Source organism: Haematobia irritans, chromosome 1, assembly GCF_050003625.1.
Source record: "Haematobia irritans isolate KBUSLIRL chromosome 1, ASM5000362v1, whole genome shotgun sequence".
Classification (NCBI taxonomy): Eukaryota; Metazoa; Arthropoda; class Insecta; order Diptera; family Muscidae; genus Haematobia; species Haematobia irritans.
Genome location: NC_134397.1, coordinates 18,553,922 through 18,579,573, shown reverse-complemented (window position 1 = coordinate 18,579,573; position 25,652 = coordinate 18,553,922). Strand labels below are relative to the sequence as shown.

Genomic DNA, 25,652 nt, shown 5'->3' with positions numbered 1-25,652 from the left:
ATAGCCCCCATATAAACCGATCACCAGATTTGGCTTGCAGAGCCTCTAAGAGAAACAAATTTCATCCGATCCGGCTGAAATTTGGTACATGATGTTAGTATATGCTCTCTAATGACCATGCAAAAATTGGTCGATATCGGTCCATAATTATATATAGCCCCCATATAAACCGATCGCCAGATTTGACCTCCGGAGCCTCTTGGAAGACCAAAATTCATCTGATTCAGTTGAAATTTGGTACGTGATGTTAATATATGTCCTCAAACACCCATGCAAAAATTGGTCGAAATCGGTCCATAATTATATGTAGGCCCCATATAAACCGATCCCCAGATTTGACCTCCAGAGCATCTTGGAAGAGCAAAATTCTTCCCATTCGCTTGAAATTTGACATAATTATATATAGCTCGCCAGATTTGACCTCCGGTGCCTTTTGAGAAGCAAAATTCATCCGATCTGGTTGAAATTTGGTACGTGGTGGTAATATATGATATTTAACAACCATGCCAAAAGTGGTCCATATCAGTCCATAATCATTTATAGCCCCCATATAAACCGATCCCGAGATTTGGTTTTGGAGCCTCTTGGAGGAGCAAATTTCATCCGAGTGAGTTGAAATTTGTGGATGACAGTCTTTAGTAGAAGTTTCTACGCCATCCATGGTGGAGGGTACATAAGATTCGGCCTGGCCGAACTTACGGCCGTATATACTTGTTTGTTTTAAATTATCTAGTAGTCATAGATTATTTTTTATTTCAAGTGATATATGTTTGTACTTTATATAAATTTAGGATTAACTAAGTAGCCTTAGACTTATGTACGATTTTCTCAAGACAATTGATTTTCATTATTTGTAAAAAAACAAAATTATTGCTTTTTGGGATTGATTTCTACATTGGTGATACCGACGAAAACCGTTGTTATATCAATTTAAATTTGCAAAATGCCTGGCGACAACAACCATTTAGAAATATCTCGTGTTGCGGTAAAGGTTCCACGATTCTGGCGACAAAATCCTCGATTATGGTTCCGGCAATTGGAGTCACAATTTATTACATCTGGAATTACTGCTGATGAGACCAAGTTCCACACATTAGTAGGTTCAATCGAGAGCAACATTCTAAACCACGTAAGCCATATTGTAGAAAATCCCCCAGAGGAAAATAAGTATAGGACTCTTAAGGATGCATTATTGAATGAATTTGTGGAATCTGAAGAAAAGCGTTTACGACCACTTTTGGAAAATGTAAGTATTGGTGACAACAAACCTTCGGTATTGCTAAAAGAAATGCGTGAATTGTCTTGCGGCATTGCTAAGAGAAATGCGTGATATCTGAAGAATTGCTAAGAACATTATGGATTCAACGTCTTCCCTCAACTACAAAAGCTATACTTTCGGTAAGTGAAGACAGAATTGAGAAACATGTTTTTATGGCGGATAAAATTTACGACCAGTAAGATACTCAGTTAGCGCTAGTACGGAGGCAGACCGATTGTCTTGTCTTGAAAAACAAATACAAGAAATTGTCTCTAAAATTGATGCCCTTTCAACTGACCGCCAGCACCGAACTCAAAGATATTCCCGCAGCTCCTCACGAAACCGCAACAAATCCTTTACATCATCGGCTCTTTGTTGGTATCATAAGAAATTCGGCGCACAAGCAACAAGATGTCGATCTCCTTGCGACTTCAACCGTTCGGGAAACCATTAGACCCCTCATCTAAGGTGGCGGGTGAGGGTGGTCATCAAATAAGTCGACTGTTCATTCAAGATTTCGAATCGAAGTACAGGTACCTCATTCATACTGGGGCCTATATTTCCGTTCTACCAGCCAACCAGCAAGACAAGATTAAATCACCCAACTCTTTTGTACTTTACGCTGCTAACAACACTAAAATTAACACTTATGGTACACGAATTATTAATTGCAATATCGGACTCCGACGACGCTTTCTTTGGTCCTTCATCATTGCTGATGTAACATAGCCTATCATAGGTTCCGATTTCTTAAAACATTATGGTTTACTGGTTGATGTAAGAAATAACCAATTGGTAGATAGCAAAACGTATCTGAAATCTCCTGGTATATTCTCACCTCCGAAAAGTTTAACAATTAAAACCATATCTGACGATACGGGAAAGTTTCGTTCTGTACTTAAAGAATTTGCTGATGTCACTACTCCAAGTATAAAGCTTCCGCCCGTAAAGCATAATGTGCTACACAATATTGATACAAATGGCCCAGTTGTGTGTGCCAAACCCCGCCGACTATCTCCTGAAAAATTAAAAGTGGCAAAAGAGGAATTCGAATAAAAAAAAAAAAACAAAAAAAAAATACTATAGAAATACAATTTTGACCAAATTTTCTATAGAAATAAAATTTTCTATAGAAACAAATTTTTGACAAAATTTTCCATAGAAATAAAATTTTAACACATTTTTTTTTTTAAATAAATTTCTAGCAAAATTTTCTATAGAAATAAATTTTTGACAAAACTTTCCATAGAAATAAAATTTTGACAAATATTTTCCATAGAATTAAAATTTCTACAAAATTTTCCATAAAATTAAAATTTTTACATAATTTTCTACAGAAATACAATTTGGACAAAAATCTCCATAGAAAATTTCTATAGAAATAAAATTTTGCCAAAATAAAAAAAAAATTAACACAATTTTCTATCGAAATAAATAGACATGAAATTTTGACAAAATTTTCTATAAAAATACAATTTTAATAAAATTTTCTATAGACATACAAATTTGACAAAATTTCTACAGAAATGAAATTTTGACAAAATTTCTATAGAAATAAAATTTTAATTAAATTTTCTATAGTAATACAATTTTTGAAAAAAAAATCATTTTCTATAGAAATAAAATTTTGACAAAAAAAATTTTATAGCAATAAAATTTGGTGAAAATTTTCTATAGAAATAAGATTTTCACAACATTTTCTGTAGAAAGTAAATTTTGACAAAATTTTCTATAGAAATTAAATTTAGAAAAAAATTTCTATAGAAATAAAATTTTGACAAAATTTTCTATAGAAATAAAATTTAAACAAAATTTTCTATAGTAATAAAATTTTGAAAAAAAAAATCTATAGAAATAACATTTAGGCAAAATTTTCTATAGAGGTAAAATTTTGACAAATTTTGTCAAATTTTCTATAGAAATAAAATTTTTAAAAATTTTCTTTAGAAATAAAATTGTGACAAAATTTTCTATAGAAATAAAATTTTTACAAAATTTTCTATAGAAATAAAATTTTTACGAAATTTTCTATAGAAATAAAATTTTAATAAAATTTTCTATAGAAATAAAATTTAAACAAAATTTTCTATAATAACAAAATTTTTGAAAAAAAAAAACATTTCTATAGAAAAAAAAATTTGTCAAAATTTTCTTTAGAAATAAAACTGTGACAAATTTTTCTATAGAAATAAAATTTTCACAAAATTTTCTATAGAAATAAAATTTTGGAGAAATTTTCTCTAGAAATAAAATTTTGCCAAAATAAAATAAAATTTTGACACAATTTTCTGTAGAAATAAAATTTTGACAAATTTTCTATAGAAATAAAATTTTGACAAAATTTTCTTTAGAAATAAAACTATGACAAAATTTTCTATAGAAATAAAATTTTGACAAAATTTTCTATAGAAATAAAATTTGGAGAAATTGTTCTATAAAAATAAAATTTTGACAAAATTTTCATAGAAATAAAATTGTGACAAAATTTGCTATAGAAATAAAACTTTGACAAAATGTTTTATAGGAAAAAAAATTGACAAAATTTTGCAAAAATAAAATAAAATTTTGACACAATTTTCTGTAGAACTAAAATTTTGACAAAATTTTCTATAGAAATAAAATTTTGACAAAATTTCTATAGATATAAAATATATAAAATTTTGACACAATTTTCTATGGAAATAAAATTTTGACACAATTTTCTATAGAAATAAAATTGTGACAAAATTTTTAATAGAAATAAAATTTTGACAAAATTTTCTATAAAAATAAATTTTTTACAAAATTATTTATAGAAGTAACATTTTGACAAAATTTTCTATAGAAATAAATTTTTCGCAGAATTGTCTATAGAAATAAAATTTTGAGAAAATTTTCTATAGAAATAAGATTTTCACAAAATTTTCTATAGAAATAAAATTTTTAAAAAATTTTCTATAGAAATAAAATTTGGAGAAAATTTTCTATAGATATAAAACAAGTGAGTAAAATAGGAAGTCGGACGGGGCCGACTATATCATACCCTAAACCATCCCTACTGAATTAGTAGACATTCTTATCAATGGTGTAGGTTAGGGTGATAATCTTCATTTTCATGTTTAAGAACATAAAGGTGTACATGTTTATGGGAGTCTTGTCACAAGCTGAGCAGAAATGTCCAATATTAGGAGCTATAGTTGAATTTGCACCTACAGAGTTAAAATGTTACTAATATTGAGTCCATTATTAAAAAAGAGGGAATCGCTAAATTACTTGTGGGTAATAAATCCAAATATGTAAAAATCGGGAAATATTATTTTGTAAGAGCTACATGTAAGTCTAAATACTATGGGCTAGTACACCAAATTTTGAAATTTGAGTAACATTGGTTAATAAATAAGAGTGTTATGGCAAAATTTGGGAAAATTGAGCGATGCATATATATGGCATCTATATCTAAATCTGAACCAATTTGTATAATATTTTGCAGGTATTATTGATACCACAGGCGGTTATCTTGGGCAAAATTTGGGTACTATCAATTAACAAATGAGGCCTCTATTGTCAAAAATAAGGTTACTAGGGCCAAATTTGGCAAAATCAGGCAATACATATATATAGAAGCTATAGCTAAATCTGAACCGATTTCGATGATTTTTTGCACATATTGTTAACACTATAAAATATTCGACTAAGCCGAGTTTAAGTAAGATCAGTTGATAAATAAGGGTTCTATGACCTAATTTGAAAAAATCGAGAGCTATATCTAAATCTGAACCGATTTCGATGAACATACAGTTAGTGCTATCGAAGATTAAATTTAGCCAAGGAAGAAATTCTGAGTCAATCGGTATATATTTTATGGGGTCTAAAATCAAACTTTCTGGTAGGCACATTTTTTGGCGGATCAAAGTTATTATACCCTGACCACTATGTGGTTTAGGATATAATTAGGACAAAATTTTCTATAGAAATATAATTGGCAGAAAATTTTCTACAGAAATAAAATTTTAACAAAATTTTCTATAGAAATAAAATTTTGACAAAATTTTCTATAGAAATAAAATTGGCAGAAAATTTTCTACAGAAATAAAATTTTAACAAAATTTTCTATAGAAATAAAATTTTGACAAAATGAAATTAAAATTTTGACACAATTTTCTATAGAAATAAAAAATTTTATAGAAATAAAATTTGGACAAAATTTTCTATAAAAATAAAATTTTAACAAAATTTTCTATAGAATTGCACTGGTTAGCATGCCCGCCTTGCATACACAAGGTCGTGGGTTCGATTCCTGCTACGACCGAACACCAAAAAGTTTTTCAGCGGTGATTTATCCCACCTCAGTTATGCTGGTGACATTTCTGAGGGTTTCAAAGCTTCTCTAAGTGGTTTCACTGCAATGTGGAACGCCGTTCGGAATCGGCTATAAAAAGGAGGTCCCTTGTCATTGAGCTTAACATGGAATCGGGCAGCACTCAGTGATAAGAGAGAAGTTCACCACCGAGGTATCACAATGGACTGGATAGTCTAAGTGAGCCTGATATATCGGGCTGCCACATAACCTAACCTAACCTTCTATAGAAATAAAATTTTGAAAGAATTTTCTATAGAAATAACTTTTTAAAAAAATTTTCTATAGAAATAAAAATTTCACAAAATTTTCTACAGAAATAAAATTTTAACAAAATTTTCTATAGAAATAAAATTTTGACAAAATTTCTATAGAAATAAAATTTTGACAAAATTTTCTATAGAAATAAAATTGTGACAAAAATTTTTATAAACATAAAATTTTTACAAGATTTCTATAGAAATAAAATTTTGACAAAATTTTCTATAGAAATAAAATTTTGACAAAATTTTCTATAGAAATAAAATTTTGACAAAATTTCTATAGAAATAAAATTTTGACAAAATTTTCTATAGAAATAAAATTGTGACAAAAATTTTTATAAACATAAAATTTTGACAAGATTTCTGTAGAAATAAAATTTTGACAAAATTTTTTATAGACATAAAATTTTGACAAAATTTCTATAGAAATAAAATTTTGACAAAATTTTCTACAGAAATAAAATTTTAACACAATAAAATTAAATTTTTGACACAATTTTCTATAGAAATAAAATTGTGACCAAAATTTTTATAGACTTAAAATTTTGACAAGATTTCGATAGAAATAAAAATTTCACAAAATTTTCTATAGTAATAAAATTTTGACAAAATTTCTATAGAAGTAAAATTTTGACAAAATTTTTTATATAAAATAAAATTTTCTACAGAAATAAAATTTTAACAAAATTTTCTACCGAAATAAAATTTTAACAAAATTTTCTATAGAAATAAAATTTTGACAAAATTTTCTATAGAAATAAAATTGTGACAAAAATTTTTATAGACATAAAATTTTGACAAAATTTTTTATAGACATAAGATTTTGACAAAATTTTTTATAGACATAAAATTTTGACAAAATTTCTATAGAAATAAAATTTTGACAAAATTTTCTATAGAAATAAAATTTTAACACAATAAAATTAAATTTTTGACACAATTTTCTATAGAAATAAAATTGTGACAAAAATTTTTATAGACATAAAATTTTGACAAGATTTCTATAGAAATAAAATTTTGACAAAATTTTTTATAGACATAAAATTTTGACAAAATTTCTATAGAAATAAAATTTTGACAAAATTTTCTATAGACATAAAATTTTAACTAAATAAAATAAAATTTTTGACACAATTTTCTATAGAAATAAAAATGTTTATAGACATAATTTTCTATAGAAACAAAATTTTAACAAAATAAAATTAATTTTTTGACACAATTTTCTATAGAAGTAAAAATTTTTATAGAAATAAAATTTTGACAAAATTTTCTATGGAAATAAAATTTTAACAAAATTTTCTATAAAAATAAAATTTTGACAGAATTTTCTATAGAAGTAACATTTTGACAAAATTTTCTATAGAAATAAAATTTTCACAAAATTTTCTATAGAAACCTTGTTGTTTGCATAATTTCCTTGGGAGCGAATGCTTGATATTAATAACTTTTAAGGACTTTTATCGCCACTGTGCCTGGTAAACTGCATGGCATGAGAAGTTCCTACAGCCTTTTTCTATTAGCGCTTTTGTTTTAGTTGGGTCCATATTGCATCCTTTGCTGATGCTTTTTTTGTTTCTGTTTCTGTATTTCATGAAACTCTATTTTCGCGTTTGTTATTTAGCGTAAAGAAGCTCTTGCTATATTGGCCTTGGTCCAACAAGAGATTTTTTCGAAATGCTCCTGTGCAGTATTTTTTTTTTCTTTGTTCAAAAAACACACTGAACATGTTATCCTGGTGCATAAGAGGAAAATTTTTTCTCTCTCCCCGTCGCTTTTGCCAAGTATAAGTGTATGTTATGGATGTGTTGGTGTTTGAGTAGCATAGAAATGCTTACTAAGGCTATGTAAAGAAAGTTGGTTCGACGAGACGGGGGAGATCAAGGCGAGTGTAAGTAAAAAGGATTTTTCTTTTCGTCAAGGCGTTAATTCACTTTGAACATAGCTTCGTTTCGTTTATTTATTTTAGCAAAACATACTTATTTATATAAATTTATAAGTTTGTTTTCCTTTTGGAAAAAATCCATCTCTTTACTTTTTTCACTCCCAATTTCTTCTTTCTTTTCCTTTCCTGATTGTGTTGTGGGACGGACACATTTGTTTTTTTTTTCCTTTTTTTTGCTATGGATTTTGCCTTGATTCCGTTTGATTCAGTTTCCGTTTTTATCTTTGTGTGGTAGTTGTTGATGTTTTTAGTTTTAGTTGATTTCATTTTTCGCTGTTGGCATGTTTTTAAAGTCTCTACTTTGCCTTATATGCTTTGATTCTGTTGGTTTATTTTTATTTATTTAGTTTAGTGTTTTTTTTTTCATGACTTAGAGCGGATTGTTTTTAACAAAGGGGAATAGGGTGTATACAATGAAGATAATCACATTTTTTGATTTTAACTAAATTTTCTCAGAGTTGATTTTATTTTGTATATCCTTTTTAAGTCATTCGCCAAGGAGATTTGTCCTAGTTGCCTGTATATTTTAAGTTAGTTAAGTTAAGTTAAGTTTTAAGTTAGTTAAGATTAGAATGATCTATGAAATTCGGAGCCGTGATTATATCAGAATTGAAAACATGTCATATCCTTAGAATGTTTTTTTTTTTCAATGAAAATTCTCTATGTTATTGGAAATAAAGATTTTTTTTACTATAGATCTTTTGAATTTATTCTTCTTAATGTAAATATGGCATAATCAAGTTATCGATAATTGGGCCCTTGGAGCGTATGATAAATAAAAATTTATTTACATTGGATACTATTGCGTATACTCATTATAAGCATATACATTGGTAATTAATTACGTATACGCATGTTAGTACCAATGCAAAATATGTACGATACCCAAATACATAAAAAAGATCTGGCAAAGACGAAAAACTAAATGCCAAGGAGCTAACAAAATTTAAAGGGAATTTAATTTTTGAAACTATATTCCTTGAAACTAGGATGGTAGACTTTAGTAGACTATGTTAGACGGTCCTAAAAGGCAGAAACTAAGTTCCAGGCGAAATTTCCTCTAAAAATAAAATTTCGAGGAAATTTGCTATAAAAGTGAAACTTGAAAACTCTATAAAAAGAATCAACAAAAAAAACATTAAAAAAAATCGATTAAATTTTCTATAAACCTAAAATTTCGACTAAATTTTCTATAAAACTAAAATTTTGACAAAATTTTCTATAATAATTAAATTTTGACAAAACTTTTTTATAGACCTAACATTTCGACGAAATTTTATATAAGACTAAAATTTGGACGAAATTTTCTATAAAACTAAAATTTCGACGAAATTTTCTATAAAAATAAAATTTCGACAGAATTTTCTATTAATATAAAATTTCGACAAAATTTTCTATAAATATAAAACATGGTCAAATTGTTCTATTAATATAAAATTTCGACAAAATTTTCTTTAATTATAATATTTCGACGATTTTTTTTTACAAAACTGAAATTTCGACGAAATTTTGTATAAAAATAAAAAAAGTCGACAAAATTGTCTATTAAAATTATTATTCTACAGAAATAAAATTTTGACAAAATTTTCCATAAAACTAAAATTTTGACGACATTTCTATTAAAATAAAATTTGGACCAAATTTCCTATAAATATAAAATTTGGACAAAATTTTCTATGAATATAAAATTTCGACAAATCTGTCTATAAATATAAAATTTCGACAAAATTTTCCATAAAAACAAAATTTCGACAAAATTTTCTATTAAAATAAAATTTCTACGAAATTTTCTAAAAAAACTAAAACTAAAATTTCGACAAATATTTCCATGGAATTAAAAATTCGACGAAATTTTATATAAGACTAAAATTTGGACGAAATTTTCTATAAAAAATAAAATTTTGACGAAATTTTCTATAAATTTAAAATTTCGACAAAACTTTCTATAAATATAAAAATTCGACAAAATTTTCTTTAAGTATAATATTTTGACGAATTTTTTTTTTACAAAACTAAAATTTCGACGAATTTTGTATAAAAAGAAAAAATTCAACTAAATTTTCTATGAAAAAAATCTATAGAAATAACATTTTGACGAATTTTCTATAAATACAAAATTTCGTCAAAACTTTCTATAAATATAAAAATTCGACAAAATTATCTTTAATTATAATATTTCGACGAATTTTTTTTTTACAAAAATAAAATTTCGACGAAATTTTCTATAAAAATAAAATTTCTACGAAATTTTCTATAAAACTAAAATATCGGCAAATACTTCTATGAAATTAAAAATTCGACGAAATTTTATATAGGACTAAAATTTGGACGAAATTTTCTATAAAAACTAAAATTTTGACGAAATTTTCTATAAATACAAGACTTCGTCAAAACTTTCTATAAATATAAAAATTCGACAAAATTTTCTTTAATTATAATATTTCGACGAAATTTTTTTTACAAAAATAAAATGTCGACGATATTTTGTATAAAAATAAAATTTCTACGAAATTTTCTATAAAACTAAAATTTCAGCAAATTCTTCTATGAAATTAAAAATTCGACGAAATTTTATATAAGACTAAAGGACGAAATTTTCTATAAAAACTAAAATTTTGACGAAATTTTCTATAAATACAAGATTTCGTCAAAACATTCTATAAATATAAAAAATCGACAAAATTTTCTTTAATTATAATATTTCGACGAAATTTTTTTTACAAAAATTAAATTTCGACGAAATTTTGTATAAAAATAAAAAATTCGACAACATTTTCTATGAACAAAAAAATTCTATAGAAATAAAATTTTTACAACATTTTCCATAAAACTAAAATTTTGACAAAATTTTGTATTAAAATAAAATTTGGACCAAATTTCCTATAAATATAAAATGTGGACCTAATTTTCTATGAATATAAAATTTCGACAAATCTGTCTATAAATATAAAATTTAGACGAAATTTTCTAGAAAAATAAAATTTCTACGCAATTTTCTATAAAACTAAAATTTCGACAATAATTTCTATGAAATTAAAAATTCTACGAAATTTTATATAAGACTAAAATTTGTAGAAAATGTTCTATAAAAAATAAAATGTTGACGAAATTTTTTATAAATATAAAAATTCGACAAAATTTTCTTTAATTATAATATTTCGACGAAATTGATTTTTTCCAAACCAAAATTTCGACAAATTTTGTATAAAAATAAAAATTTCAACCAAATTTTCTTTGAAAAAAATCTATAGATATAACATTTTGACAAAATTTTCTATTAAAATAAAATTTGAACTAAATTTTCTATAAATATAAAATTTGCACAAAATTTTCTATCATTATATATATTTTCGACAAATCTGTCTATAACTATAAAATTTCGACGAAATTTTCTATAAAAATAAAATTTCTACGAAATTTTCTATAAAACAAAAATTTCGGCAAATACTTCTATAAAATTAAAAATTCGACGAAATTTTATATAAGACTAAAATTTGGACGAAATTTTCTATAAAAATAAAATTTCGACGAAATTTTCTATAAAAATAAAATTTCGACGAAATTTTCTATAAAAATTAAAATTTTGACGAAATTTTCTATAAATACAAAATTTCGTCAAAACTTTCTATAAATTTCGACAAAATTTTCTTTAATTATAATATTTCGACGAAATTTTTTTTACAAAAATAAAGTTTCGACGAAATTTTCTATAAAAATAAAATTTCGGCAAATACTTCTATGAAATTAAAAATTCGACGAAATAGTATATAAGACTAAAATTTGGACGAAATTTTCTATAAAAATAAAATTTCGACGAAATTTTCTATAAATACAAAAACTTTCTATAAATATAAAAATTCGACAAATCTTTCTTTAATTATAGTATCTCGACGAAATTTTTTTTACAAAAATAAAATTTCGACAAAATTCTATAGAATTAAGATTCTATAGAAATAAAATTTTTACAACATTTTCCATAAAACTAAAATTTTGACAAAATTTTGTATTAAAAAAAAATTTGGTCCAAATTTCCTATAAATATAAAATGTGGACCAAATTTTCCATGAATAAAAAATTTCGACAAATCTGTCTATAAATATAAAATTTCGACGAAATTTTCTAGAATAATCAAATTTCTACGAAATTTTCTATAAAACTAAAATTTCGACAATAATTTCTATGAAATTAAAAATTCTACAAAATTTTATATAAGACTGTAGAAAATTTCCTACTTTCTATAAAAAATAAAATGTTGACGAAATTTTTTATAAATATAAAAAATTCGACAAAATTTTCTTTGATTATAATATTTCGACGAAATTGTTTTTTCCAAACCAAAATTTCGACAAATTTTGTATAAAAATAAAAATTTCAAACAAATTTTCTATGAAAAAAATCTATAGATATAACATTTTGACAAAATTTTCTATTAAAATAAAATTTGAACCAAATTTTCTATAAATATAAAATTTGCACAAAATTTTCTATCATTATATATATTTTCGACATATCTGTCTATAAGTATAAAACTTCGACGAAATTTTCTATAAAAATAAAATTTCTACGAAATTTTCTATAAAACTAAAATTTCCACAAATATTTCTATGAAATTAAAAATTCGACGAAATTTTATATAAATGTAAAATTTCGACAAAACTTTCTATAAATCTAAAAATTCGAAAAATTTTCTTTAAAGATAAAAATTTCGGTATTTTATCGGGGAAAGTGAAATAAAAAATTCGACGAAATTTTATGTAAGACTAAAATTTGGACGAAATTTTCTATAAAAATAAAATTTCGACGAAATTTTCTATAAAAAATATAATTTTGACGAAATTTTCTATAAAAACAAAATTTCGACAAAACCTTCTAAATTTGTGGGTCGTTTATATGGGGGCTATACGTAAAAGTGGACCGATACCATCCGACCTACATCAATAAAAACTACAAGTTTCAACTCGATAGCCTGTTTCGTTCGGAAGTTAGCGTGATTTCAACAGACAGACGGACGAACGTACATGCTCAGATCGACTCAGAATTTCACCACGACCCATAATATATATACTTTATGGGGTCTTAGAGCAATATTTCGCTGTGTTACAAACGGAATGGCAAAGTTAATATACCCCCATCCTATGGCGGAGGGTAAAAAAATACGTTTGATCGACATATGTCCCCATTTTTGGGATTTTGGTAATTTTTGATACCACTTTTGGGAATGGTATATTCAGCAATATTTCTTAAAACAATTTTCCCAGCAAAATTCAATAAAAATCATAATGGTATCACAGTTAGTTCAATTCAAAATTTTAATTCACAAAAAATCTGAATTTAAAAAAAAATTGTTCCGTACCCAAAAAAATTCAAATTTGATGGGACTAATCCTGACGGCAGAAGATAGATGATGAAAAAGAAGAAAGAAACAACAATGAAGAATCACAATGGACCCATATGGTCTAGGTGAAAACCAATTCCTTGTCCAGAAATTGTGTATCATTCTTTATAACCTAAACTAAAATTATTTTACGATAGCTCGAATGGAAATTACATTAAAAAAAATATATATAGAAAAATGAACATCCTTAACATTGCTCGTTTTACTACGAGACTACGCTTCAAAATTTAAAAATTTTAGTTAGTTTTGTTACCTTTTTGGGAGCTTCATGCAGTACATATTTTTTTTTTGATATTTACCTGTAACGAAGAAAAGATTAAAATATTAAAATATAAATTAAATTTTTGTTTCTAAAAAAACTCTCTTGTATTTTTTTGTTAATAATTATCATATATATTTTTTCTTATTATTTTATATAATTATTTCTATAGTATAAATCCATTCATGGAAAATATTTTCCATTCTATACGAACAACAAAATCGAAAAAAATCTCGAATTTTTATTTTATATATGAAAATTCATGACTCTGCCGACATGTTTTCATTCAATAAAATTTCTTCTAATTAATGGATTATTTGGTTTCCTATTTTATTTAATATCATCATGTCATCATTAAAAAGTTGAATTTTGTTGTGTTTGTGTTTTTTTTTGAAATCTACAAACTCTCTATTACTTTCTATAGTGGGCCGTATATCACTAAAGAGCTTGAATTTTTTTTGTTTGGTTTTTCATCACTGCTTGTTAATGTGTGTTTTTATCATAGAGCAAAGTTTTTGTGTTTTTTTTACAAAAATATTGTTGTTGTCACATCTGAAAGGATATGGTGATCTATGTATCATTTTGTTGTTGTTGTTGTTTTGCATCAGTATCCTTGTTTCGCTAGCATTTTTATATCTATTCAAAATAGAAACATCTAAACTAAATTATAGTTTTGTATAAATCTTCAAGGGTATCATCATCGAATGCAATGCTCTCTAGCAAAATAATCGCATATACACCTGTACTAGGGTACACTAGGGTGGATGATAATAATATTTAATAATTGCCATGAAGTGACCTACTTGAAGTCTTTGCACACCGAAATTTTATTTCTATAGAAAATCTTGTCAAAATTTTATTTCTATATAAAATTTTATTTCTACAGAAAATTTTGTCAAAATTTTATTTCTATAGAAAATATTGTCAAATTTTATCTCTATAGAAATTTTTGTCAAAATTTTATTTCTTTAGAAAATTTTCACAAAATTTTATTTGTAAAGAAATTTTTATCAAAATTGAATTTCTTTAGAAAATAGTGTCGAAATTTTATTTCTATAGAAAATTTTGTCAAAATTTTAATTCTATAGACAATTTTGTCAAAATTTTATTTCTATAGAAAATTTTCCCAAATTTTATTTCCATTGTAAAATTTTGTCAAAATTTTATTTCCATAGTAAAATTTTGTCAAATTTTTTATTTATTTAGAAAATTGTGTCAAAATTTTATTTCTAGAGAAAATTTTGTCAAAAATTTATTTCTATATACAATTTTATTTCTACAGAAAATTTTGTCAAAATTTTATTTCAAAAGAAAGTTTTGTCAAAATTTTATTTCTATAGAAAATTTTCTCAAATTTTATCTCTATAGAAATTTTTGTCAAAATTTTATTTCTTTACAAATTTTTCACAAAATTTTATTTCTAAAGAAATTTTTATCAAAATTTTATTTCTTTAGAAAATTGTGTCAAAATTTTATTTCTATAGAAAATTTTGTCAAAAATTTATTTCTATATAAAATATTATTTCTTTAGAAAATTTTGTCATAATTTTATTTCTATAGAAAATTTTGTCAAAATCTTATTTCTATAGAAAATTTTGTCAAAATTTTATTTCTATAGAAAATTTTGTAAAAATTTTATTTCTATAGAAAATTTTGTCAAAATTTTATTTCTATATAAAATTTTATTTCTTTAGAAAATTTTGTCAAAATTTTATTTCTATAGAAAATTTTGTCAAAATCTTATTTCTATAGAAAATTTTGTCAAAATTTTATTTCTATAGAAAATTCTTACAAAATTTATTTCCATAGTAAAATTTTTTCAAAATTTTATTTCCATAGTAAAATTTTGTGAAAATTTTATTTCCATAGTAAAATTTTGTCAAAATTTTATTTATTTAGAAAATTGTGTCAAAATTTTATTTCTATAGAAAATTTTGTCAAAAATTTATTTCTATATACAATTTTATTTCTACAGAAAATTTTGTCAAAATTTTATTTCAAAAGAAAGTTTTGTCAAAATTTTATTTCTATAGAAAATTTTCTCAAATTTTATCTCTATAGAAATTTTTGTCAAAATTTTATTTCTTTACAAATTATTCACAAAATTTTATTTCTAAAGAAATTTTTATCAAAATTTTATTTCTTTAGAAAATTGTGTCAAAATGTTATTTCTATAGAAAATTTTGTCAAAAATTTATTTCTATATAAAATTTTATTTCTTTAGAAAATTTTGTCAAAATTGTATTTCTATAGAAAATTTTGTCAAAATCTTATTTCTATAGAAAATTTTGTCAAAATTTTGTCAAAATTTTATTTCTATAGAAAATTTTGTCAAAATTTTATTTCTATATAAAATTTTATTTCTTTAGAAAATTTTGTCAAAATTTTATTTCTATAGAAAATTTTGTCAAAATCTTATTTCTATAGAAAATTTTGTCAAAATTTTATTTCTATAGAAAATTCTGACAAAGTTTATTTCCATAGTAAAATTTTGTGAAAATTTTATTTCCATAGTAAAATTTTGTCAAAATTTTATTTATTTAGATAATTGTGTCAAAATTTTATTTCTATAGAAAATTTTGTCAAAAATTTATTTCTATATAAAATTTTATTTCTTTAGAAAATTTTGTCAAAATTTTATTTCTATACAAAATTTTTTCAAAATTTTATTTCTATGGAAAAATTTTTTAAAATTTTATTTCTATAGAAAATTTTGACAAAATTTATTTCCATAGTAAAATTTTTTCAGAATTTTATTTCCATAGTAAAATTTTGTCAACATTTTATTTCCATAGTAAAATTTTGCCAAAATTTTATTTATTTAGAAAATTGTGTCAACATTTTATTTCAATAGAAAATTTTGTCAAAATTTTATTTCTATAGAAAATTTTGTCAAAATCTTATTTCTATAGAAAATTTCTTTTCTATAGAAAATTTTATTTCTATAGAAAATTTTGTCAAAATTTTATTTCTTTAGAAAATTTTCACAAAATTTTATTTCTATAGACAATTTTGTCAAAATTTTAGTTCTATAGCAAATTTTCACAAAATTTTATTTCTATAGAAAATTTTCACAAAATTTTATTTCTATAGAAAATTTTGCCAAATTTTATTTCCATAGTAAAATTTTGTCAAAATTTTGTTTATTTAGAAAATTGTGTCCAAATTTTATTTCTATAGAAAATTTTCTCAAATTTTATCTCTACAGAAAATTTTCCCAAATTTTATCTCTATAGAAATTTTTGTCAAAATTGTATTTCTTTAGAAAATGTTCACAAAATTTTTTTTCTAAAGAATTTTTTATCAAAATTTTATTTCTTTAGAAAATTGTGTCAAATTTTCATTTCTAGATAAAATTTTGTCAAAATTTTTGTCAAAATTTTATTTCCATACAAAATTTCTGTGAAAATTTTAGTTCCATACAAAAATTTTGTCAAAATGTTAGTTATTTGGGAAATTGTGTCAAAATTTTTTTTCTATAGAAAATTTTGTCAAAATTTTATTTCGATAGATAATTTTGTCAAAATTTTATTTCTGAAGAAAGTTTTGTCAAAATTTTATTTCTAAAGAAAGTTTTGTTAAAATTTTATTTTTATAGAACATTTTCTCAAATTTTATCTCTATAGAAAATTTTGTCAAAATTTTATTTGTTTAGAAAATTGTCACAAAATTTTATTTCTAAAGAAATTTTTATTAAAATTTTATTTCTTGAGACAATTGTGTAAAAATTTTATTTCCGTACAAAATTTCTGTGAAAATGTTATTTCCATACAAAAATTTTCTCAAAATTTTAGTTATTTAGAAAATTGTGTCAAAATATTAGTTAGTTAGAAAATTTTGTCAAAATTTTATTTCTATAGAAAATTTTGTCAAAATTTTATTTCTATAGAAAATTTTGTCAAAATTTTATTTCTATAGAAAATTTTGTCAAGATTTTATTTCTATATAAAATTTTGTCCAAATTTTATTTCTATAGAAAATTTTGTCTAAATTTTATTTCTATGGAAAATTTTGTCAAAATTTTATTTCTATAGAAAATTTTGTTAAAATCTGATTTCTATCTAAAATATTGTAAAAATTTTATTTCTATCGGAAATTTTGTCAAAATTTTGTATTGATAGAACATTTTGTCGAAATTTGAGTTTAATAGAAAATTTTGTCAAAATTTTATTTTTATAGAAAATTTTGTTAAAATTTTGTATTAATAGAAAATTTTGTCAAAATTTTATATTTATAGAAAATGTTGTCAAAATTTGAGCTCAATAGAAAATTTTGTCAAAATTTTATTTTATTTCTATAGAAAATTTTGACAAAATTTATTTCTATAGAAATTTTTGTCAAAATTTTATTTCTATAGAAAATTATGACAAAATTTTATTTCTATGGAAATTTTTGACAAAATTTTTCTTCTATAGTAAATGTTGTCAAAATTTTATTTCTATAGAACATTTTGTCAAAATTTTATTTCTGTAGATTTTATTTCTTTAGAAAATTGTGTCAAAATTTTATTTCTATAGAAAACTTTCTCAAGATTTTATTTGAAAGAAATTTTTATCAAAATTTTATTTCTTTAGAAAATTGTGTCAAAATTTTATTTCTATAAAAAATCTTGTCAAAATTTTATTTTTCAGATCTAGATATAGCTTCCACATATGTCTTTCGGCCGATATGAACTTATGTGACTTCAGAAGCAAGAGTTTTTCAATGAATTGGCAGAGGAAGTAGAATTAAAATTCTTACTATGCATGCCAAATTTGGTAAGGATCGGTTTAGACTTAGATATAGCTGCCATACAGAAACAAATTTGTGCAAATCGGCTCATTTTTAAACAAATTTGAAGTATTTGAGATGTTATCGAAAATGTAGTTTAACAAAGTGGTTCCGGGTATCTATAATCGGCCCCGCCCGACTTCGGACTTTCCATACTTGTTTCGTAATTTATTTTCCCTTAAAATTCCTACTGACTACCCACCACCCCAATGCCCATCTCTCCTTAACACTATAGTGTTTGAGATTCACAGTGATTTTTAACAACATGCGAAACTATAGAAAATAAAGTTATATCTTGTTAGTGCTAAACCTTGAAACTTTTTGCTGCTGCTGTTGTTTTTCTTTTTCTCTGCTACTGGATGGTGTATTCAGGTGGTGCATTTATTCAACTTGTTTGGTATTATATTCCAATAGGGGGCAACACTGTAACGTGTTTGCTTTATATGTGTACGTGTGTGTTTATGTGGATAAATGTGTGTCCATATGTCTTCATGTTGTATGTCGCATTGAAATGATAGGCTCTGAGAAAGTGAGAGAGGGTCTTCTGTGAGTGCATCCTCTTGTTTTATGTTCTCGCATACTTTGAACTTTCTTTTTTGTTGTTGTTGTTTTGTTTTCACTATAGTGATATATATTGTGAATGCAAAAAAAACAAATGTTTTTATTTTATACAAACTCGCACATTTCTATATCTACATTAACAGGGAGGCTTACACACTTGAAATATACTCACAAACCCTATGTATAGGGGAATTTATCATTTGTAATGTAATCAAAGGGGTTCTCAGGGTTACTATCTTCTCCTCCGCCCTCTCTCCACCATATAATTGTAAGGTTAGTGGGTGATGTTTTGTTTTACGTAAAGAATACTGGTTTCAAACGATAGTGTAATCATGTCAACCCAGGTTGCTAAGAAAGGGAGTTGAGAGCATGGTTGCCGCAGTTGGTGGAACACTAGCAAAAAAGGTAGATTTTTTACCTTTTGGTACATTTTGCAAGATATTCCTCTCCACCTAAGAGATACTTCACATATTTTCTACATAAATAAAATTTTCTATAGAAATATAATTTTGACAAAATTTTCTATAGAAATATAATTTTGACAAATTTTTCTATAGAAATAAAATATTGCAAATATTTTCTATAGAAATAAAAATTTGACAAAATTTTCTATGGAAATAAAATTTTGACAAAATGTTGTATAGAAATAACATTTTGACAAAATTTTCTATAGAAATAAAAGTTTGCATACATTTTCCATAGAAATAAAATTTTGACAAAATTTTGTATAGAAATAAAATTTTGACAAAATTATCGTTGAAAATAAATTTTGACAAAATTTTGTATAAAAATAAAATTTCTATAGAAATAAAATTTTGACAAAATTTTCTATTGAAATAAAATTTTGACAAAATGTTTGTACAGAATTAAATTGTGACAAAATTTTCAATAGAAATAAAAGTTTGCAAAAATTTTCTATAAAAATAATATGTTGACAAAATTTTCGACGAAAATAAATTTTGACAAAATTTGTATAAAAATAAAATTTTCAGAAAATTTCTATAGAAATAAAAGTTTGCAAAAATTTTCTATAGAAATAAAATTTTGACAAAATTTTCTATAGAAATAAAATTTTGACAAAATTTTCGATGAAAATAAATTTTGACAAAATTTTGTATAAAAATAAAATTTTCAGAAAATTTCTATAGAAATAAAAGTTTATAAATATTTTCTATACTCGTAGAAATAAAATTTTGCAAAAATTTTCTATAGAAATAAAATTTTGGCAAAATTTTCTATTGAAATAAAATTTTGACAAAATTTTTGTTCGGAACTAAAATTGTGACAAAATTTTCAATAGAAATAAAAGTTTGCAACAATTTTCTATAAAAATAAAATATTGATAAATTTTGGCAAAATTTTGTATAAAAATAAAATTTTCAGAAAATTTCTATAGAAATAAAATTTTGTAAAAATTTTCTATAGAAATAAAATTTTGACAAAAAGTTCTATAGAAATAAAATTTTCACAAAGTGTTTTATAGAAATAAAACTTTGCCAAATTTTGTATGGAAATAAAATTTTGACAAAATTTTCTATTGAAATAAAATTTGGACAAAATATTTTTAAGGAACTAAAATTGTGACAAAATTTTCTATAGAAATAAAATGTTGACAAAATTTTCCTTAGGAATAAAAATTTAAGCAAAATTTTCTATACAAAATTTTTTATAGAAATAAAATTTGGAGAAAATTTTCTATAGAAATACAATTTTGACAAATTTTCTATAGAAATAAAATTTATATAAATAAAATTTGGAAAATTGTCTATAGAAAATAAAATTTTCAGAAAATTTCTATAGAAATAAAATTTTGTAAAAATTTTCTATAGAAGTCAAATTTTAACAGAATGTTCTATAGAAATAAAATTTTCACAAAATTTTCTATTGAAATAAAATTTTGACAAAATCTTCGATGAAAATAAATTTTGACAAAATTTTGTATAAAAATAAAATTTTGCAAAAATTTTCTATAGAAACAAAATTTTATAAAAATTTTCTATAGAAATAAAAGTTTTGACAAAATGTTGTAAAGAAATAACATTTTGACAAAATTTTCTATAGAAATAAAAGTTTGCAAAAATGTTCTAGAAATAAAATTTTGACAAAATTTTCTACAGAAATAAAATTGTGACAAAATTTTCGATGAAAATAAATTTAGACAACATTTTTTATAAAAATATCATTTTCAGAAAAATTCTATAGAAATAAAATTTTGCAAATATTTTTTATACTTTTAGAAATAAAATTTTGCAAAAATTTTCTATAGAAATAAAATTTTGACTAAATTTTCAATAAAAATAAAAGTTTGCAAAAATTTTCTATAAAAATAAATTGTTGATAAATTTTGACAACATTTTCGACGAAAATAAAGTTTGTCAAAATTTCGTATAAAAATAAAATTTTCAGAAAATTTCTATAGAAATAAAATTTTGTAAAAATTTTCTATAGAAGTCAAATTTTAACAGAATGTTCTATAGAAATAAAATTTTCACAAAGAGTTCTATAGAAATAAAACTTTGCCAAATTTTGTATGCAAATAAAATTTTGACAAAATTTTCTATTGAAATACAATTTGGACAAAATATTTTTAAGGAACTAAAATTGTGACAAAATTTTCTATAGAAATAAAATGTTGACAAAATTTTCCTTAGGAATAAAAATTTAAGCAAAATTTTCTATACAAAATTTTTTATAGAAATAAAATTTGGAGAAAATTTTCTATAGAAATACAATTTTGACAAATTTTCTATAGAAATAAAATTTATATAAATAAAATTTGGAAAATTGTCTATAGAAAATAAAATTTTCAGAAAATTTCTATAGAAATAAAATTTTGTAAAAATTTTCTATAGAAGTCAAATTTTAACAGAATGTTCTATAGAAATAAAATTTTCACAAAGAGTTCTATAGAAATAAAACTTTGCCAAATTTTGTATAGAAATAAAATTTTGACAAAATTTTCTATTGAAATAAAATTTGGACAAAATATTTTTAAGGAACTAAAATTGTGACAAAATTTTCTATAGAAATAAAATGTTGACAAAATTTTCCTTAGGAATAAAAATTTAAGCAAAATTTTCTATACAAAATTTTTTATAGAAATAAAATTTGGAGAAAATTTTCTATAGAAATACAATTTTGACAAATTTTCTATAGAAATAAAATTTATATAAATAAAGTTTGGAAAATTGTCTATAGAAAATAAAATTTTCAGAAAATTTCTATAGAAATAAAATTTTGTAAAAATTTTCTATAGAAGTCAAATTTTAACAGAATGTTCTATAGAAATAAAATTTTCACAAAGAGTTCTATAGAAATAAAACTTTGCCAAATTTTGTATGGAAATAAAATTGTGACAAAATTTTCTATTGAAATAAAATTTGGACAAAATATTTTTAAGGAACTAAAATTGTGACAAAATTTTCTATAGAAATAAAATGTTGACAAAATTTTCCTTAGGAATAAAAATTTAAGCAAAATTTTCTATACAAAATTTTTTATAGAAATAAAATTTGGAGAAAATTTTCTATAGAAATACAATTTTGACAAATTTTCTATAGAAATAAAATTTATATAAATAAAATTTGGAAAATTGTTTATAGAAATAAAATTTTGCAAAAATTTTCAATAGAAATAAAATTTTGCAAAAATTTGCTATAGAAATAAAATTTTGACACAACTTACTATAGAAATAAAATTTTGACAAAATTTTCTATATAAATAAAATTTGGAGAAAATTTTCCTTAGAAATAAAAATTTAAGCAAAATGTTCTATAGAAATAAAATTTTGACAAATATTTTCTATAAAAATAAAATTTTCACAAATATTTTCTATATAAATAAAATTTTGTCGAAACTTTCTATAGAAATATAATTTGGCAAAAATTTTTTATAGAAATAAAATTTGGAAAACATTTTCTATAGAAATAAAATTTTTACAAAATCTTCTATATAAACAAAATTTATATAAATAAAATTTGGCAAAATTGTCTATAGAAATAAAATTTTGCAAAAATTTTCTAAATTTTTTTTGACGAAATTTGCTAAAGAAATAAAATTTAGTCAAAAATGTTCAATAGAAATAAAATTTTGCAAAAATTTTCTATAGAAATAAAATTTAGCAAAAATTTGCTATAGAAATAAAATTTTCCAGAGAATTAAAATTTTGACAAAACTTGTAAAAAAAAATTCAATTTTAACAAAACTTACTATAGAAATAAAATCTTGATAAAATTTTATTTCTAAAATTTTGACAAAATTTTCTAAAGAAATAAAATTTTATATAGAAATAAAATTTTGACAAAATTTTCTATAGAAATAAAATTTTGACAAAATTTTCTATAGATATAAAATTTTGACAAAATGTTCTATAGAAATAAAATTTTGTCGAAACTTTCTATAGAAATATAATTTGGCAAAATTTTTTATAGAAATAAAATTTGGAGAAAATTTTCTATAGAAATAAAATGTTGACAAAAATTTCTATAGAAATAAAATTTATATAAATAAAATTTGGCAAAATTTTCTATAGAAACAAAATTTTGACAAAATTTTCTTTAGAAATAAAAATTTGGCAAAATTGTCTATAGAAATAAAATTTTGCGAAAATTTTCTAATTTTTTTTTTGACGAAATTTGCTAAAGAAATAAAATTTAGTCAAAAGTTTTCAATAGAAATAAAATTTTGAAAAAATTTTCTATAGAAATAAAATTTAGCAAAAATTTGCTATAGAAATAGAATTTTCCAGAGAATTAAAATTTTGACAAAACTTGTAAAAAAATACAATTTTGACAAAACTTACTATAGAAATAAAATCTTGATAAAATTTTATTTCTAAAATTTTGACAAATTTTTCTATAGAAATAAAATTTTCAGAAAATTTTCTATAGAAATAAGAGTATGACAAAAAAATGAATTTTTTTGCTTGGTAGTTTGTTGGAAAAATTTTCTCCAAATTTTGGTGGATTATTTTTGGCCCGAGTGGCAACCGTGGTTGTGAGTGGGAGAATGAGAGTGCGGGACAGAGAGAGGTGGTCATGGTTCAACAATGCGAGAATAAGCGAACTAGTGACACTTTTCAGATAGATTCAAAGTTCTGGAGGTTACTGCATTTTTTGTTCTTCTTTGGTCCATGATGATGGTGATGCTAGCGAGGGATACTATTTTTTCTTCTTCTGGGTAACTGTAAATTCAAAAAGTTTTGTGAAAATTCTGACATTTCATATGCTTGGTAGTTATACTCAGAGAACGCATAGTCTTTACACAGAACACATTTCGTTTCCCAAAAAGCAATAGTATGCATTTCATTTGCTCTATCACACACACACACACGTACATACACTCATGTACAAACACTGACAAATGACACATTACACATGAATGGCTAAAGAACTTAACTGATGGACTAACGGATGGCCAAACGAACGAACAAATTCTGTTTCATTCATATCATAGGACAATATGTTGCAAGTTCCCCCCGCTCCCCGCCTGTATATCTTGCTTGCGATAAATGCGATACCAACTTCCTTACTCTGTCTCATTGTATAAAACCAGGAAGACGAGACAACACAACTTTTGACGGTGTCGTTGAAAAACAAAAGTGGTAGCCCATACCGGGTTAATACAGCTGGCAAACATTTTTTGGATGGGGGGTTGTCACATTTCTGCAGCGTTGATGATGTTGAGCTGCCAAAATCGGATATGCACCATGTTGTATTAAATTAAATGCTCCACCGAATGGTGTATACCACCAACACCACCACCACCACTGAATGCTTGAATTGGATGCGAACGGACGGATGGATGGATAGATGGGAAACTTTGACTCTTTGACCACCGGGCCGGATCGTATCGGATGTGGTTGTTGGAGTTCTTTAATTTTTTTTTGGTTGGTTTTTGAATTTTAAATGTAATGAAATTGTCACAGCAGTGTAATATAATCAAGTGCCGCAATATGGAAATATTTTAGTGGTTGAAAAATACATGGGAAAATTTTCATTTTCGAATAGTTCGTTTTTTTTTGTTAATTCTTCACAATGAAGATGTTTTGATTTGGTAAAAAGGGGAGGAAAACCGAATCATTAGAATTTTTAAAAGTTTTTTAATACAAAATTTAAAGAAAAATTTGTTGTTGTTTTTTTTTTCTTGCTGTCGATTACCTGATAAAAGAACCACAATTTTTTTTGTCATTTATTTACTAGCATGTCCAAATCGAGAATCTTCAAAAACTATATCTACGATATTTAAGTCTGCAAAACAAAAAACACAATGATACCAAGTCTGTATACTCCCTTCTCAATTGCCAAATATCCCAAGTGTCATTTTAAAACTAATTCCGAGTTCATTAAATCCTCTCCAAATTGAAAACAAAAGCCAAACAGCTTTATACAACTTCACAACAAATTCCCTTGGCTTAGATTTACTATATCACCCATGTAGAGACATGGCGAAAAAGTTTTACAACAGCCCAAAGCATATGTTTTCCCCGCACCCCCACTTCCCCTTTATGTGTATCATTGTACAAATGTGTCCACAGTTCTTTGCATTAATCCCTAACAAATGTTTAGCTATTCGAGGATAATTGTCTCTTTTTTTTTTTTTTGGCACAAAGAGTCAAATAATGTACTTGACATAGTGTAGAACCGAAAATTGTGATTTGGAAGGGGGGGTGGAGAAGATAAAGAGGATGCTGTGGAAAATTATTTTGCTCAACTCAACTTTAGTTGAACTTATTAATAATCCTTAAATATAGGGAAGAAAAGCAAAAACATTTAAGGACTTGAATTTTTAATATTACTAATACGCAATATGGTTCACAATGGTAAATTATCCTCTAATTTGGTATTCACAATAGACTTTGATAACATGA

The 25,652-nt window shown here is 23.6% G+C and overlaps 2 protein-coding genes across 2 annotated transcripts in view; one reads left to right on the top strand and one right to left on the bottom strand.

The window, feature by feature from the left end:
* Positions 1 to 25,652, bottom strand: part of DIP-gamma (Dpr-interacting protein gamma) — a 534,433-nt gene that overhangs the window by 216,272 nt on the left and 292,509 nt on the right. The window lies entirely within an intron of this gene.
* Positions 944 to 1,330, top strand: LOC142222011 (uncharacterized). Its single transcript, XM_075291926.1, has one exon. It carries the CDS (start codon positions 944 to 946, stop codon positions 1,328 to 1,330), a length of 387 nt encoding a protein of 128 aa, XP_075148041.1.